We start from the raw sequence: 16,452 nt of genomic DNA, 5'->3' as shown, positions 1-16,452 counted from the left end.
AGAGTTCTGGCTTTGTTCAGTTTCTTTAGGGCTTTAAAAAAAGTTTCCTAGTGGAGAAGGTATGTGTTCCCAAAAAGGAGAAAAATCAATGAACTTATGAATAAAAACTACATGACCTTTTATAAAAAGGAAAACAATTTCTAATTTTCGGTCATTGAAGAAAGACAGAGAAAGATGATGTCTTTGATGAAGCAAATATGGACCAAGAGTTATGCTAGGTTACTAGAATATAAATTAAAAGATCAATTTTCATAGTGCTTATGAGTTCTCAGTCTTTCAAAGACTTTTCTTTCTTTGCTAAAAAAGCCATCAATGAAGACTGACCTCATTTCCATAGTTTAAGATTGTTCTCTAGAATCTAAAATCTAATCCAATGGGGTATAGAAGTGAAAATGAGTAACTACTTCTCTGTTAAAAGCTGAGTATCTTAAAATAGACAAGTATTTCTTATAAAAAAATTCAGAATCTACTGAACTAGAATCTCTAAAATCTCAAGATATTTATTTAAGAGTTTCCCTATGATTTCTGATAAAACTGGTGCATAGTCTGACATTTAAGAAATACTTCCTTAGAGTACAGTGTAACAGGATTTGTGATATATGACACAATTTTGATCTGTGAAAGTCAAGTTTTTGTCTTTCTGTGATAGTCTAGAAATTTAATCCCAAAATGCAGAAGTTAACTACATATAGCTGAAAGGATACTGTGAAAGTAGGTTTATATATATCATATCCTACATTGGCCAGACTTTTGGCAATCATCTGGGTGGTCACCTTCTTTTGACGTAGAAAAATTTTCATCCGTGGCTTCATATATAGAATACTACAATATGCCTATGGAACAGTAAAGGTAAAGTTATTATGCAACACTGACAATTCTACTGACATCCCCATTAAACACTGCTTGCCAAGTGAGTTTATTCTTGGCAAAGATCTTCCTTACTTTCTATACCTTGTATTATGTCAACCACCACACTAAAATGCTGCTATTTTAGCTAAATTTTTTCAGTGGAGGTGGTGAAAAGAATACTAGTACAAAAAAGGTTGTCATTTTTGTATAAGTAAACTTTGGTCTTTTTCTACAATATTTTCATTTTCTAGGAAATCTTACCTCTTACTGTTGAAGAAAACCATTCTTACTCACCCGTAAAGAATACTCTGTTTCTGGCAGCTCAGAACCACTAATCTCTTTTTCTTCTGCATCAAAGTCTGATACCAGGATATCATATTGATCTGTGTCAAAGTCCAACTCAGACTTTCCATCTTTGTTTCTGGGTAAAAGAGACAAGTACCAATCTAACAAAAACTGGCTCCAAAGGATAAAATTGCACTAGGAACCCAAGAGAAAAGAAACAATATGAACAATACTCAGATACCTGGTTCTTTCCCTGACCACTGGTGCAAAGGCACTACAAACTAATTTGAAATCACACAATATTTAAGGGTTTTTGTAGTCTAAAGAAATCTGTTTCACACTGGTGGTGACAAGTTCAGAAGGAAAGGAAAGGAATGTCAAATATCTGTGATATGATAAATCAAATGGGTATCAGCTATCCTCAAAGCAGAATCCTAAAATAGATCCCACCTTTCTGGGTGTTGCTGGATAAGTCATGAAATACCACTTTATCCAACTGAAAGAATAGATGAATCAAAATCTATTTCTAATAACTTCTGCAATCATATAAGCATTAATGACATAGCAAGATTTCCCCCAGATCCAATTCTATTTCTTAAAAGAACAAGATTATTATAGAAAAAACATATAATTGCTAGTTCTCTAGAATATTATTTATGGAATTATCACTTAAATATAATAATACTGATACTCTTTTCATAAGGACCTTTCTTATCCCCATGTTTTTGGGTTACTTAGTTTTGTTCCATTCCAAGACCCTGGGTTACATCATTAACCACTGCCAGGGAAAAAAGTTAAGAACCATTTTGTCCCCAGAAAAAAAACTGAAAACAAATGATGGCCTATATGAAAAATGAATATATCAGAATGATCATTCCCAAAATTTGTTCTGTGGAACAACCATCCCTGGAGATATTATTAAATAAGAATTAATAAATAAAAGTAAAATTGAGAAACAATTCTTAGCCTTCAGATTCAAATCAAGCTCTAGTGATACTTGCTTCATACTTCAGGCTCTACAAGCTCAGAGCTACTGTATTGAAAATTTAGCCCTATTCTCAGAGCTGAATCAGGGCCACTGTGGCATGCTACCTTTAAAAAGCTCATGCCACTGTAATAGTATAATTCTGAATTTTCCAGGATAATCTTGATTATCCTATTATCACTATTCTACCCAACTCTAGCAAATATACTCTGAGAATTCCCTGTCCTCTCTGCCTCTATCCTCCCTATCCAAGGAAGAGGTTTGGAGAAACATTTTAAAAAACCAAGCAACATATTATATTGCTCTCTCAAATATTTTCTTTTCTGTTCTTTTTTCCATTTTTTTTGTACCAGGGATTGAACCCAGGGGCATTCAACCACTGAGCCACATCCCCAGCGATTTTTATGTTTTATTTTGAGACAGGGTCTTGCTAAGTTGCTGAGGTGGACTTTTAACTTGTTTATGTAATGATATACATATTACACATATATACACATACACACACACATATATGTATATACATACACACACACATATATATATATAAATATATAACTTTATCTAATTTGCTTCTCTAGAAAGACTTATTAAAATGTGCTTCATCATACTACCTTTGCTCATCAGAATGTGCCATCTTTGAGATACTATACCTGCGGATGTTCCAAATAAGAACACGAGTGCCTTTTTTGCCTGGGATGGCATCAAACTGGGACAGCAGGTCATTTTCACTGTTGAAAATTGAATAGTTCAAGATAGCTTCCAGGCTGGGCAAGGAATCCTCAGTAATAATCATTTTTTGTAAAACCAAATATAGTCAAAGAAAAACTAATACCTTAAGAATATGCTATCAAGAAGGAAGAGCACCTTTAAGGTTGCATGTTTAGACAAAAAATAAAGACATAAATCATGGGCATTACTGCTACAGAAGGAAGGAAAGAGGAAAGGTTGTAGAAATAAACATCAAAATCGATTTCATCTATAGGATACAGCTTCAAAGATGCAGTGTAAACAAAGACAGTACTATATTTATGAAGATGATCAAAGGCTACATTTTTAAACTATTTGGAAGCAGTAAGTTCAAATCTTACTGTTCTATTGCTCCCATCAAGACAACCTGGTATCTATCAGAAATAATAGCTTGTCCAAGTTTTGGGAAATGTTATCAGATAATCAGGAAAGCAGTATGTTTCCAAGAAACACAAATATAGCTAGTCTTACAGGACAAAAAAAGCCCTGGGAACTATACCATGGGGTGGTAGGTGGGAAAGGATATTCTATACAAATCAAACTGAACAATATAAAAATTTCAATATAGCAAAAATATCTCTAAGCATCTGCTAATGGTTCATTCATTTTAAAAATGTTTAATAGAAATGTCAGTATATTTAAGACATTTCAATACTTTAAAAATATGAATACTTTTTGGAAATATGAAATATCAAAAATAGATGAATTTGACCTGAAGAAAAAAGTTCCTGTTAAAATAGATTGAACTAACATTTAACCAACATTCTCCATTTCCAGAAAGGATATTGTTTTGCTGGCTGAATGGAACAATTGGTACAATAACCGCCTGGGCCTGGACACATTCCAGATAGGTCTGTGATAGGAGTCCAACAGTAAGAGTACCCCCATTCTTGGTGAAGACAAGAGCATCCTTTCCTAGCCGCATGGAGCCTGACTTGAAACCATTACCAAAGACCCCGATGGGACACTGGCTCTTCTTTATTACTTTATCTGTAAAGCCGAAACTGTAATTACACAAGAAAAAAATAAATCAGAAAAAATGAAATCATAAAGGTAAAAAGCATCCTGATTAGGCAAGAGGCAGAATGTCTGACTGACACAAGAATAACATATGTAAAAAGTCCCTCCTTTCAGTATTTCCAGGCAAAGCTATTAAGTTAAAAATATAGGACATTACTATGGTGTGATGGCACTGATATTTTTGTGTGATGGTGTGTACTTAAATAGTACTACTGTGTAAGAGTTGCACTTTGTAAATGCAAAGAAGGCCCCTTTTCACTGGCTGACAGTGAGATATGGAGAAGGCCGTGCACCGCTGCCTTTCTTTATCTAGAAGAAACAGCCCTAATTGCTAGAAGTTAGGGTAATGTGCAAAAGGTAGTTGCCTAAAAACGGTAACAAAAAGTCCCAAGTAGAGGCACTGATCAAAGGTACTAGACTAGGCATCTCCTAATGTTATATCACCCTCTAGAAATCTGAAAGTCAGAGATTAAATATCTAGACAATTTCAACTCTCCACCCAAAGAATGACCCTTCCAATTCTTACCCTCTGCTCCATCTGCTTGGACAGTCCACTGGAATATGACCAAGAGATAAAAATAGGTAGTTCTGCTTCTGAATATCTGTAAACAGCTGCAGTATAAAGTCTGTCTTGTTCTATTAAGGGCCTCTTTTACTTAGTCACCTCAGCAAACTCTGTAGTCTTTTATGATCAGCTTGATCTGGGAACCAAAACCTTTCCCTTCCTTGTATTCTCTAATTGAGATATAAACCAAAATGATATGAATTCTAGAAAATGATGACCATCTTCTTATCTTCCTTCACTACAAATAAAACTAATTTTAAGGATTGTATCTCTCCAGATTGACTAATTTTACAGTGTTCTACACTAGCATTCATTCAACACATATTAATGGAGCAGCTACCATGTGCTGTGTGCATTGTGCTAAGCACTGGAGACACAGTTGTTAATAAAAGAGATATGATTCATGCTCTTCATAGCTTGTAGTCTAAGGAAGGATTCCATATATTACAGTTGCTCATTAGCAACTAAACAGTTATGTTTTATTCCTTTAAGAATGGAGGGCTGAGGTGCCTATTTTCCATTTTCTGAAGGTTGTGGTTTTGTGTTTATTCCCCAAGAAAGAGAACTACATTTCAATTTTCTATTTCAAAATGTTATGCTAAAGTACCATATGTCCTTTTAGAATAGACACTTTTTAAAGCCTGTGAATTCGACGAATAAATCTAGTGACATAGAAATGCAATTTCCAGGGAACTAGTCCTTTGAAAAACAAAAAGAAAGCACTAAATTAGTGCTGTCTGTGGGCCTTAGTATTCCAGGAAATAGATATATAAGTTGGTAAAATTCAGACATTCTTATTCCCTTATGGAAATATTAGTTAGGAAAGATGGGGTCATTATAAGGATTGAATTATATACTGTATGCACAATAGATTAATTATAAAGTAGTACTCAAACTTCAATTTTTTAAAATTTTAAGCCAACTCTAGAAGTCATTCTGAGAATTATGTGCTATTGTGTACCCCTACTTCAGGTCTAATGTCACATCTAAAGCTCAGACTCTTCATAAATTAAAATCTTATTTATCATGAATTTTTATTGTTATTTGGATTTAAAATTACTTTAATATAACAAAGTTTAAATTAGGTGGCCAAAGAAAGGGATAAAAATAGGGAGATTATATTACTATATTAATTTCCTAGTATCTTCTGCCAGTTGCAACCTCTTTTTCCCTTTGTAGGTAAAAATCCTCATGTTACTTATTTTGGGGAGGCCAGATGATTATATAAGCTTGAGAAGATAAATAGTATGGCAGGGCTAGAACCAGAATGGAAAAGAATAAAGTGAGAAGAGAGGAGCTGGAAGCTCTAGATTTTATTTGTGCTGTTGTTATGCTTCACTTAACTCCTGCCATGTGCTATTTATTATTCCACCTAACTTTCCACGTTAGGTATTCTATTTAACTGCAAATTTGCAAAATGAATGCCTGATACTAATCAAATACTAACTGATATAAAAGTCCTCACCATACATAATGATAATATTGTAGAAGTAAATTTTATATAGTTTGGTATAGCTCAATAATTTTCTACAGTTATCTTGGCCTAGGCAGGTGGGTTCTCTTCACTAAGTCAGTCCTGTTCTACCCTCTCATGTAAAAGACAATCCTGTTTACACACCAAAGGGGCTTGGATACCAGTTTGTTGAATGAAATTCAAGAATACAGCACCTTCCTCTTGAATACCTTAAAATGTTGAAAATCTAGACTCTAGAGAGAGAAATTTAAATTAGGAATGCTGAACACCAAAACAAGCCTTAACAAATTCCATGGACATACAATGGCAGGTACTATTGTTTTCTAGATATGCTGGTGATATAATATATAATATAAATGATGAAAGGATGAATCTTTAAGGAATTTAATGATAGTCTTTTCCTTTTTAATTTTATATTCATATTGATTATGTGTTTATGGAAGAAATCACTGCTGCAGTTACCCACCTATTTTATCTGCCTGAAAATAGGAATAGTTAGCATAAAGAACTGGAAAATATGAACAGGATGACCAATATTATAAGTTAATCTGTAGGTTTAATAATTTTTCAAAATTACTTTTCATTATTTTTTCCAATACAAAAATTACCTATAAAGTTCTATTTAAAAAGAAATTGTGGCAAGTGGAGTCCTTGATTATAATTTAGGATAAAACTAAAAATAATCTCTTTTAAATAAATGATATCTTCTGGCTGATTCAAGTTTGTTTTAAGACACAACAGCAAAATCCAGTACACATACTACATTGAGAATTCATTAAAATAGTTCTCTAAAATTAATTTTTAAATAGGTGGAACAATTGCCAGGGCAAACTATTGGGACGTATATTTGGCATGACAGGGAAAATGTTATGGCTAAAAAAGTGTCTGCCTACTTTGGTCCCCGGGAAGGGAACAAAAATTTTTGAATGAATGATACTGATCCTTCATATTTCACTTCAAATGTAATTTCTTCAGGGTTCCCTTTTTTGATTACCTAGGCTAGATTAGATCCCTCTGCTATATAATCTCAAAGAAATTATACTCTTCTTTCATATAACTTATAACTGGTAGAACATCCTATTTAGTCAAAAGTTGACTAATGGTCACTTTCTCACTAAATTGTCAATGCTTTGAGAGCAAGGATCATATCTGTCTAGTTCATCACTTTATTTCTAATATCCTGTGCACAGGTACTCAGTAAGAATTTGTTGAATGAATAAAAGAATGAATCTGGAGCAAAAATTGCAACGATTATTCTGAAATAACCCTCTTCTTTCCTCCTACCTTATAACTATACCAACTTTCACATGTAGTTCCATAGACAAATGGAAGGTGGTCTACTGGGCCTACTGTTTGACACCCATGTCTCTTGCATAAAGTGGGGTAGGAAGGAGTAATTAAGAAGATAAGAGGGCTGGGGCTATAGGTCAATGGCAGAGCACTTGCCTAGCACATGTGAGTCACTGGGTTCAATCCTTAGCATCACATAAAAGTAAAACAAATAAAACAAAGGCATTCTTTCCATCTAAAACTACAAAAAAAATTTAAGAAGATAAGTGATTTTAGGGGGAAAACTAATATTTACAGAATTGAATATATATTTTGGTTTCATCCTATCTAAAATTAAGTTTAGGAGATCAAACTGGTGGTATAAATTAAAGGATAGAGCCAACTCTCTATTTCACCAATATACTGGTCATATTTTTGTCTCATGTCTAGAGGATTTCCTCAAATATTCTTCTGTGTAGGAGGGTCTGATACACAAGGTATATAGACTACTGCATAGTAAATTATAACCCTGTATTTACTTTGACTAAACTTCACTTCTGTTTATTTAATGAATAAAAGGGATTTCCCTACCAACAAGGTTATTGATTTAGAATATGTTCAAAGACAACTGAAACCAAATGAACTTGTTTTCATTTTTAGGGTTCTGAGCCCTTTCCCTCTTCCTCAGCACCCCTCCATTGTTACTCATGCTTCACACACTCTAGTTCAGGAAGAAACATGGGAGAATAATCTTGTTCACTAAGAGAGAAGAGAGAAGTTGAGGAAACACTCATCTTGAACTAAGTGATGTGTGAAGATAATGAAGAACATTTTCTTAACCACCAACCTTTTAATGTAATTAATTAAACTGAGAGTTGCAACAGAAATTCATCACCAATTTTAATATTTAAAAAAGAGAATTTTTTAACTTTGCAAATCTAATGCAAAATCTCCAAAGATTATATGTGTGGTTTTCTTCTATTTATTTTAATGTGCTGGATTATGTCCAGACACCTTCATGGTTTTAATCCACAAATCATTCCAACTCTAATATTTCTGATTTAAAAGTCAGTTTAGGTTAATTAGGAATTGGAGAAGGTCTCAGATCAGGGAAAGCCTCCAGGTCCTCATACTTGCTGTTGTCTTTGCTTGAACTTGCTATTCCCTGTTTTCTGTACCTTTTCACCTAGTTAAATTCTACTCACCCTTAGATCTTGGCTTAAATATGATTTCATCTAACCTCTGGGATCAGACTGGGTTATGCTGTTGACTCAGTCCAGGAATCCTATGTTTTCCTATCATGGTGCTTATTGCATTTTCTTGTGATTATTTACTTAACTGAGTTGCCAGCTAGACTGTATGCTCTGTGAGGGCAGGAATAGTATCTATTTCATAACCAGTGCCCTGGCACTAACAGATGCTTCATAAATATTTGTTGAATGAATGAAGCAAAAGTAAAATAATAAAGAAAATTATAAAACCTTAAATAGAGTTCATGAACTCAAGAGGAGAATGAAAACATTTTTACCTGAGCATTCGGTGGAGTTTATGAGGTGTCATCCCACATCCATCATCAGTAAAGGTCAAACAAGATTTATTCTTGACCTCCTCAACATCTATAAAGACCGTCCTGGCGGATACATCTGGATCTACAGCATTATCTGCAAAAGGTAGAAATCTGTGATCTTAGATCCCCTTTTCCAGTGTTCTATCACAATTTCTAGTTTAGTGTATCCAATGTATGGAAAATTGTCCTATAGTACCCTCATGTGGATGTACCAGAAGGTAAACAGGAGATATTTATGTAGTATGCCTACTGTGGTACAGAGAAAAACACATATGATGCCAGACAGATATGATGCCAGACAGAGTTATAAAGCTGATTTCTAGCTTTTTTTTTTTTTTTTTTTTTTTTTTTTTGTACTGGAGACTTAACCTAGGGGTACTTAACCACTCAGTCACATCCCCAGCCATTCTTTATTTTTTTTATTTTGAGACAGAGTCTTGCTAAACTGCTAAGGCCAGTCTTGAAATTCTACTACTTCTGCATCAGTCTCCTGAGTTTCTAGGATTATAGGCATGTATCACTATGCCCAGCTGATTTCTAGATTTCATAGTATTGATCCATAATCTGCCTTTCTCCCTTTAAATTTCAGGATCTAAAGGAAAATTAACTACTCCAATTTACACAGAATTTTGTTCTGATTTTGCCATATTATTTCCTGTCTTTTAGCTATTTTACTGCTTATGAACACATTCAGTAAAGGCTGTCTACAGAGAAAAGTTGAACCAATAATTTGGTTATACTAAATACATATCACACATATTAGTTTACATGTGATAATTTTATTTCCTACTTTTTAAAATATCATCTCCTGTGTTAATGAACATAAATATTATCACCATCCCTGTTTATAGTGCAAGGGCCACTAAAAGAATTACAGGTTAAAATCAAAATAATTAATTGCCTGCCTTTATCCCAGTGATGGTAGTAAGCATGCTCAGAGAGAAAAACAATTTGGCTGCCTTTTTCTGTAACTAGGTGAGGCTGTCTATCCCCTAATGAAAGAGAGAGTGCTGAATTAAAGTGGAAAAACAACATAGAAAGTTCCCTGATTTGTCCTGAGTTACATCTTCACAATGAGTTAATTATTTAAGGCTCCAAAGACATCAAATTTAGCCATATTCTAAAATATGCACCATGTCCCAACTCCAGTGGGTGCTATTGTCAAGTTGCCACATCTTTTTGTCACAGGTATCAGTTTTTACTATTGTCACTCACTGACATAAATGGCTCAAATTTTAGTTAGGGCTCACTGACTTCAGTGAAAGGACAGTCTGTAAAATATGTTGGATAGTGCTATCATTTAGATACAGTTTGTTCCCCAAAAGTTCATGCACTGGAAGTGTGGTCCCCATTGTGGTAGTGTTGAAGTGGTGGAACCTTTTAGAGATGGGGCCTAGTGCAAGGTAATTAGGTCTTTGGGGATGCTACCCTTGGAAAGGATTAATGCTGTCAGGTCTGACAGGACTGAATTCGTTCCCACTAGTGCAAGTTGTTATAAAATGAGGTCACTCCAAAGGCCTGGACTCTTCTGCGCATGGCTGGTTCCCTTTTGGCTTCCCAACCATGTTGTGAGGCAGCCTGCAGACCCTTGCCAGGATGCCAGCACATGCCATTTGAACATTTTAGCCACTGGAATCATGAATCAAATAAATATCTTTACTGATAAACACACAGCCTTGAGTATTTTGTGCTAGCAACATGAAATGGACTAATACAGATAAAGTCCTTAATCATTCCTATCTCTACTAGTTCCTTTTTTTTTTTTTGGTACTGGGGATTGAACTCAGGGACACTAGACCACAGAGCCACACACCCAGTCCTTTATTTTGTATTTATTCAGAGATAGGGTTTCACTGAGTTTCTTATCACCTCGCTTTTGCTGAGTCTGGCTTTGAATTAGTGATCCTCCTGCCTCAACCTCAAACCACTGGGATTACAGTCATGCACCACCACACCCAGCTTCTACTAGCTCTTCTTTAAGCAAAAGACCTTCCATTCAAACCACTTTCTTTGCCCTGTCATCCTATATTGCTTTATTGGTAATACATGGATGGACTCAAGAGTCAGGTGGGGTCTTGGTTGTATACTTGCCCATTATCACTGATAAATCACATCATTTCTCCACTGGGAGAATCTCTTATAATCAAGAAAAGTATTACACGAATACCAAATACTCATTTTTACTATATAATTGAAAGTATCAGTTATAACCACTTTGATTATCGAATGGGCACCAAATAAAACAAGACATAGACTAATTTCAAAGACTATAATAGTATTTCCAGAGTCACTGATAAAATTTTCACTAACTGAAAAAATCTGAACGGCAGTAAGTTATTACCAATAACCCCAAAAGGTGGTTAAGGGATGTGATATATCAATTTTTAAAGGCCAGGTAGCGCCTAAGTTCCATATAATGTGGCTGACATCAAGCAAGAGCTACAAGTTGGCATGCAATGGCATCTTTCTCAGAAATACTGTTCTTTACTTTGTAAGAGGCAGCAGATTTTTTTTCTTTTAATGATAGAAGGATTCCGCATTGCACAGCGGCATAGCTGCCTACATTCTTTAAAGAAGTTTTACTTGGCATGTGGGCTCTTGTCAGTTATTCCTGCTGATAGATAGCCAAAGCCACTGAGACTGATACCTTGTCAACCAAGTGGACATTTACACATGGAAAACTCTGGACATTGAGAAATTATTTTCTAACACTTTATGAACATTTACAATTCAAACATATAGCACATTGATTCAATTACACATTTATACAACAATGCATTGAATAAAATAGGGCCTCAAACAAGATCACTTTTCCTTTTTTTCTCTCTACTGTAAATTTTTTTTTCCTGTACTGCTGGTTGAACCCAAGGGCACTTTACCACTGACTTAGATCCCCAGTCCTTTTTATTTATTTCTTTAGGGGGGGTACCAGGGGTTGAACTCAGGGACATTCAACCACTGAGCCACATCCACAGCCCTATTTTGTATTTTATTTAGAGAGAGAATCTCACTGAGTTGCTTAGGGCCTTGCTTTTGCTGAGGCTGGCTTTGAACTCTCAATCCTCCTGTCTCAGCCTCCAGAGCCACTGGAATTACAGGTGTGTGTCATCACATCCAGTATTTTATTTTTTTATTTTGAAACAGGGTCTCACTAAGTTCCTGAGGTTGGCTTTGAACTTGCCATCCTCCTGCCTCAGCCTCCCAAGTTGCTGGGATTACAAGCATGCAGTACTATGCCTGGATCTCTACTCTAAGTTTTGTCCAAATTTTACCAGGTGTTTTTCCATAAGAATATACCAAAGAATTTTAACATAGGCACTTCAAGGGGTACACGGTAGCTGCCAAGTACAGTTAGACATTTTATCTCCTTGGCTGGAAGCTTATGGAGTACAGGGGGGAGGGGGCACATGAGAGGCCAGGGTCAGTTGGAGCAACAAGGAAAGTGAGATTGATGGGTGGCCACATGGAAGCACAATTTTGCACTTACTTTCCATTTTATGTGGCCTTTTGCTTGGGCTCAACAGATGAAATTATAAAAATATCAAGGTCAGCTTCAACAGATGAACTTATAATAATAAGGCACCAAACTAGCAACTGGTTTCAATTCTATTTCTTGCTGCTTTACAATCTAAAAATTGTCCAACATATGCTATCAGATTCCAGGAGATCTATCTTTTCCCATAGCCCATCCTATATAGCCTATGAACAGGTAGGACGAGAGAACCCTTACTCCTCTTTCCTCACCTACCACTTAGGTGAGAACTGCACTATCAGATCCTGGAGTGTCCTTATCCCATATCCTGGCTGCACAATCCTATTTGCTTCCAGATCCCAGGGAGTCTCACCTGGCATGTGTTATCCCTTATAGGGAAAATTCTGACATTCCCCCCTCACCCACCACTTTGACAAGAGCATGAGAATCCTGAGGAATATATCTTACACCCTAATCTGGTCCACTGAATCTCTTATCTTCTAAAAGGCATTGCAACTGAAGCCTCATACCTCACCAGAACCTGGAAGGCAATGAAAAACTTTTCAATGACAGTCCCCCAGGAGAGAGAAGATGGTGGGTAGGAGGTAGCTTTAAGGTAGCACTTCGCATGCCTACTACCCTTTCCTGGTCAGACACATGATTACATGCAAGGTCACCCAGGCCAGGTTGCTGCTCTATGGACATCCTGCAAGTAGGTAAAATGTTCTTGCCTGAAAGTAACATCATTGATCTCTGTTACAAGTCTATTCTTTATCACACACACACACACACACACACACACAGGAAAGGAGGGAAGGAGGGAGGGGAGAGAGAGAAAGAAAAAGAGAGAAGGGATATCAGCATTTAAATGAACACAAATTTAAAATTCAAAAGTTATTTTTTGGGTTGGGGCTGTAGCTCATGTCATGCAGTGGTGGAACACTTGCCTAGCATGCTCAACACCCTTTGTTCAACTCCTAGCATGGCAAAACCAAAAATCATTTTAAAAACCCCTCCCTCTTCCTGCTCAACACAGCCCTGGATTCTCTTACATTTTGTTTTTCTATTCCCATTGTCCTTCTTTTAGTTTGAATTTTGTTTCCTCCCATCTGAATTATTGCAACAGCTTCATAACTAGTCCTTCAACCACATCTCTCTTTTTTAATTCATCTTACATGCTGCTGCAACATTAACTTTCTCGAAGCACAACTCTGATCATGACATTATCCTGGTCAGAAAACTTCAGACTAATAGGTCAAATACCAGAACCTCCAGGTTGCATCCTGGTCCCAGTTCATATTTCTATTCTCCTTTGCTAGTTGGTAGTTGGAGTAAAAAGACCAATGTCTGAGTACTGGATTTGGCACTGACTAGACATGTAACCTTTAAAAAGTAAATTAATTTTCTTAACATCTGTTTCCTCATCTGCAGGATGAAAAAATTAATACTGCTTACCTCAAAGGGTGATGTTAAGAAGATATTTGTGAAAGTTCTTTGTAAACACTCTATGGACCTACATTTTTACTATCTGTGAACTCCATGCTCTAATTAAATTCAACAACTCAATATTCTTCAAGCTTTTGTTCATCCAGTTGTTTCTTTTGCCTGGAATGCCCTTCACACTACCATGCCCATATGTCCCAATCCTTCAAATCTCAGCTCAAATGTCACCACCTCCACAAAGCCTTTCCTAACTCTCCTCTTCCCAATAAGCTGGAAGTCATTCTCCTTCCTCTGAACTCCCACAGCACTTGTGCATATCTTTGCTGATATATCATTTTCTATTCTGCTGTTATACAAAGCATAAGCCTGCAGTGCATTTCTTATCTTCCCTATCTCAAGGGTGAATCTGTATTCATTTTTGTACCTACACAGTGGTCTTGTACATAATGAATGCTCAATATTTACTGAATGTATGATTCACTAGCAAATTAATGCATAAGCAGAATAAATTATTGAAGGAAAACCTAAAATGAAAACTTCAAATAACCCATTAATACTTTCATCTCCTTTTTCTCTGTTTTTAAAAATATTTGTTATTTGTTTTAAAATATGTTTTTGCATATATGGATGCATGCATGTATGTGTGTATAATATACCTACATATTCACACTCATGTTGGACATCTTAGGCCAGGCCGAGGTTCTTTAGGTTAATGCTTAAGATAGTAATTCAAAACTAAAAATTGAAAACTAAAAAAGCATTGAAAATGCATTGTCACCTTTAAAGTATAGTACACACAGTACAACACAGGTACAGCAGGGTGAAACTGGGAAAGAACAAGATATTTCTTCCATTTCTCCCATCTCCCACTATGTTGTTAATTTTCCCTTTTTCGTTTTGTTTTGGTAAGTTATACGTGCATAGATCTTATTCCATGCTGCCACTTTTCCCTCTGAATCTTCTAATTAAGTCATAAATATATACATATATGTACTGTAAGTATATATATTATAAAATCAATCATGAAAATTCTCCATCATCTTCCAAATAACTCTCCTGACACTTCTGCTGTTTACCAACTTTTAGACCAAGACATCTCTCACGGTATGGCCACAGTGATGGCTTAAATGAGCACCAATTCTCATTCACAGAACTTTGAAATCATGCTCGATTTTGTCCTGTGTTACCTAGCCCCATAAATCTCTCAACCTTCTTTCAATTTTTGAAGCATGTATAATGTGCTCTGTATGCTGTTGCATTTTATGCAGGACTGCTTTTCTTTGCCTTCCACACGGTATTTAGCACACTACTGCAAAAGCTGATGTACTTGGCTTCAAAGGATCAACTGAAAACGCTTTAAAAGCAAACACCGGTAGAGCGAGAGGTTAAGTCCTCAATATTCATTCCAGCGGAGCGAGGGCGCTCTTGGACCACGGACCCAGCCCTCTTGCAGCCTCAGGGAGCCAAATGCACTCGTGTCATCTCTAAAAGATGTCCCATCATTCCTAGACTTTCTAAGCACAAAAGTTAAAAGAATTCTGTTTTCCAGACCTTTCCTAACGACCCTACCAAGTCCTCTACCAGGCCCTTTTGCTAGCTTGGCGTCCTCAGTGGGTTGCCAGGCGCTGTGGAGCCCAGCTGCCTCCTGGCCCGATGTTTTTATGTATCTCCTTTTGATTTTTAACTAAGCTATCCTAAAGTGCCTGGAACATCACGAACCAGAGAGAAAAACCGCACGTGAGTCCTGATTCTTTGGATACACCTCATTTCCTCTTTTATTCACGCAACCTCGTCCCTGGCGAGGGAGCGTCCTCCTCCTCCGCCAGCGGAGCTGGGGCTGTCCTGAGGCCCCCACCCCAGTCCAGGCCCACCCCGCGCAGCTCCGCGCATTCCTCTCGCGTCCGCAGCACCACGCTGGCACCACTGCCTCGGGCGATCGCGGCCAGGCCCGCCCTCGCCACTCACCTAGCAGCTCCGCGATGGCACTGAAGGGTCGCGTGTGGCTGCTGGAGTTGCTCTGTAGGTAGCGGGGGCTCATCTGGGGGCGAGAGAAGGTCCCGTCCCGCGTGAGGCCTCGGCCCGCCGGGCCCTCCCCGCGCGCCCCCCTCAGCCCTGGGGCCCGCGCGCGCGTCCGCCCCCTCGGGCCCCTGACCTACCGTGCTCAGGCGGATCCCGAAGGCCTGCGGGCCACTGCTCGGCCGGGCCAGCCCGCCAACTGGCGCGCCAGGGCCCGCGGGGGCCCCTCGGTACAAGAGCATTTTTTTGGCCGCCACGATACTCGTTTGCTGCCGCCGGACTCCTCGCCCGGCCGTCCCGGACTAGCCCTCACTCACTCCCACTTGCAGCTGGCGGCGGCCGTCCGGGACTGGCCCTCCTTCACTCCCAACTCGCAGCTGGCGGAGGCGGGGCGCACTCCAGCCACCTGTCCCCAGCGGGAGGGGTGAGGCCGGCTGAGCCGAGCCACGGCCCCGCCCTGTCAGCACCTCTCCCGATCCACCGACTGCCAGAGCTGCCTCAGGGCCGTACAGAAATATGGCGACCTCCTGACAGCCGCTCCTTGATCCCCGCCCCTAATTAATTCTTGGCGTTTGCCATAGGCCAGGCTGCCGAGCGGGAAAGCGCGAGGTGGAGGGGGGCGGGGGGACGGCGCGAAAGGAGGGGCGGGAATGAGGCGAGAGGAGGGAGAGCGTGCTCGGGATTTCTGGAAAGGAGTCCCTCTAAGGCTGCATGACTAACGGGCAGGATAAGACAAGTTTTTCAAGTTCTAAAGAGTACA

At 38.1% G+C, this 16,452-nt stretch overlaps 1 protein-coding gene across 3 annotated transcripts in view; it reads right to left on the bottom strand.

Annotated features, from left to right (window-relative positions):
• The window catches only part of MORC4 (MORC family CW-type zinc finger 4), a 57,008-nt gene extending 40,778 nt beyond the window's left edge, over positions 1–16,230 (bottom strand). For 2 of the 3 annotated variants that reach the window (XM_079123906.1, XM_079123907.1), the window contains exons 1-7: positions 15,833–16,230; positions 15,642–15,714; positions 8,723–8,855; positions 3,653–3,870; positions 2,770–2,917; positions 1,144–1,270; positions 705–833 (exon numbers count right to left, since the gene is read on the bottom strand). In XM_079123906.1, coding sequence (XP_078980032.1) covers positions 705–833; positions 1,144–1,270; positions 2,770–2,917; positions 3,653–3,870; positions 8,723–8,855; positions 15,642–15,714; positions 15,833–15,934 — 930 coding nt within the window. In that variant the 5' untranslated portion in view covers positions 15,935–16,230. The remainder of the gene's footprint in view (positions 1–704; positions 834–1,143; positions 1,271–2,769; positions 2,918–3,652; positions 3,871–8,722; positions 8,856–15,641; positions 15,715–15,832) is intronic. The other variant, XM_079123908.1, reaches the window with a different exon arrangement.
• Between the last annotated feature and the right edge of the window lie 222 nt (positions 16,231–16,452).

The sequence above is a fragment of the Sciurus vulgaris genome (assembly GCF_902686455.1).
Source record: "Sciurus vulgaris genome assembly, chromosome: X".
In the NCBI taxonomy this organism is placed as follows: domain Eukaryota; kingdom Metazoa; phylum Chordata; class Mammalia; order Rodentia; family Sciuridae; genus Sciurus; species Sciurus vulgaris.
This window is presented reverse-complemented; position numbering and strand designations above follow the sequence as displayed.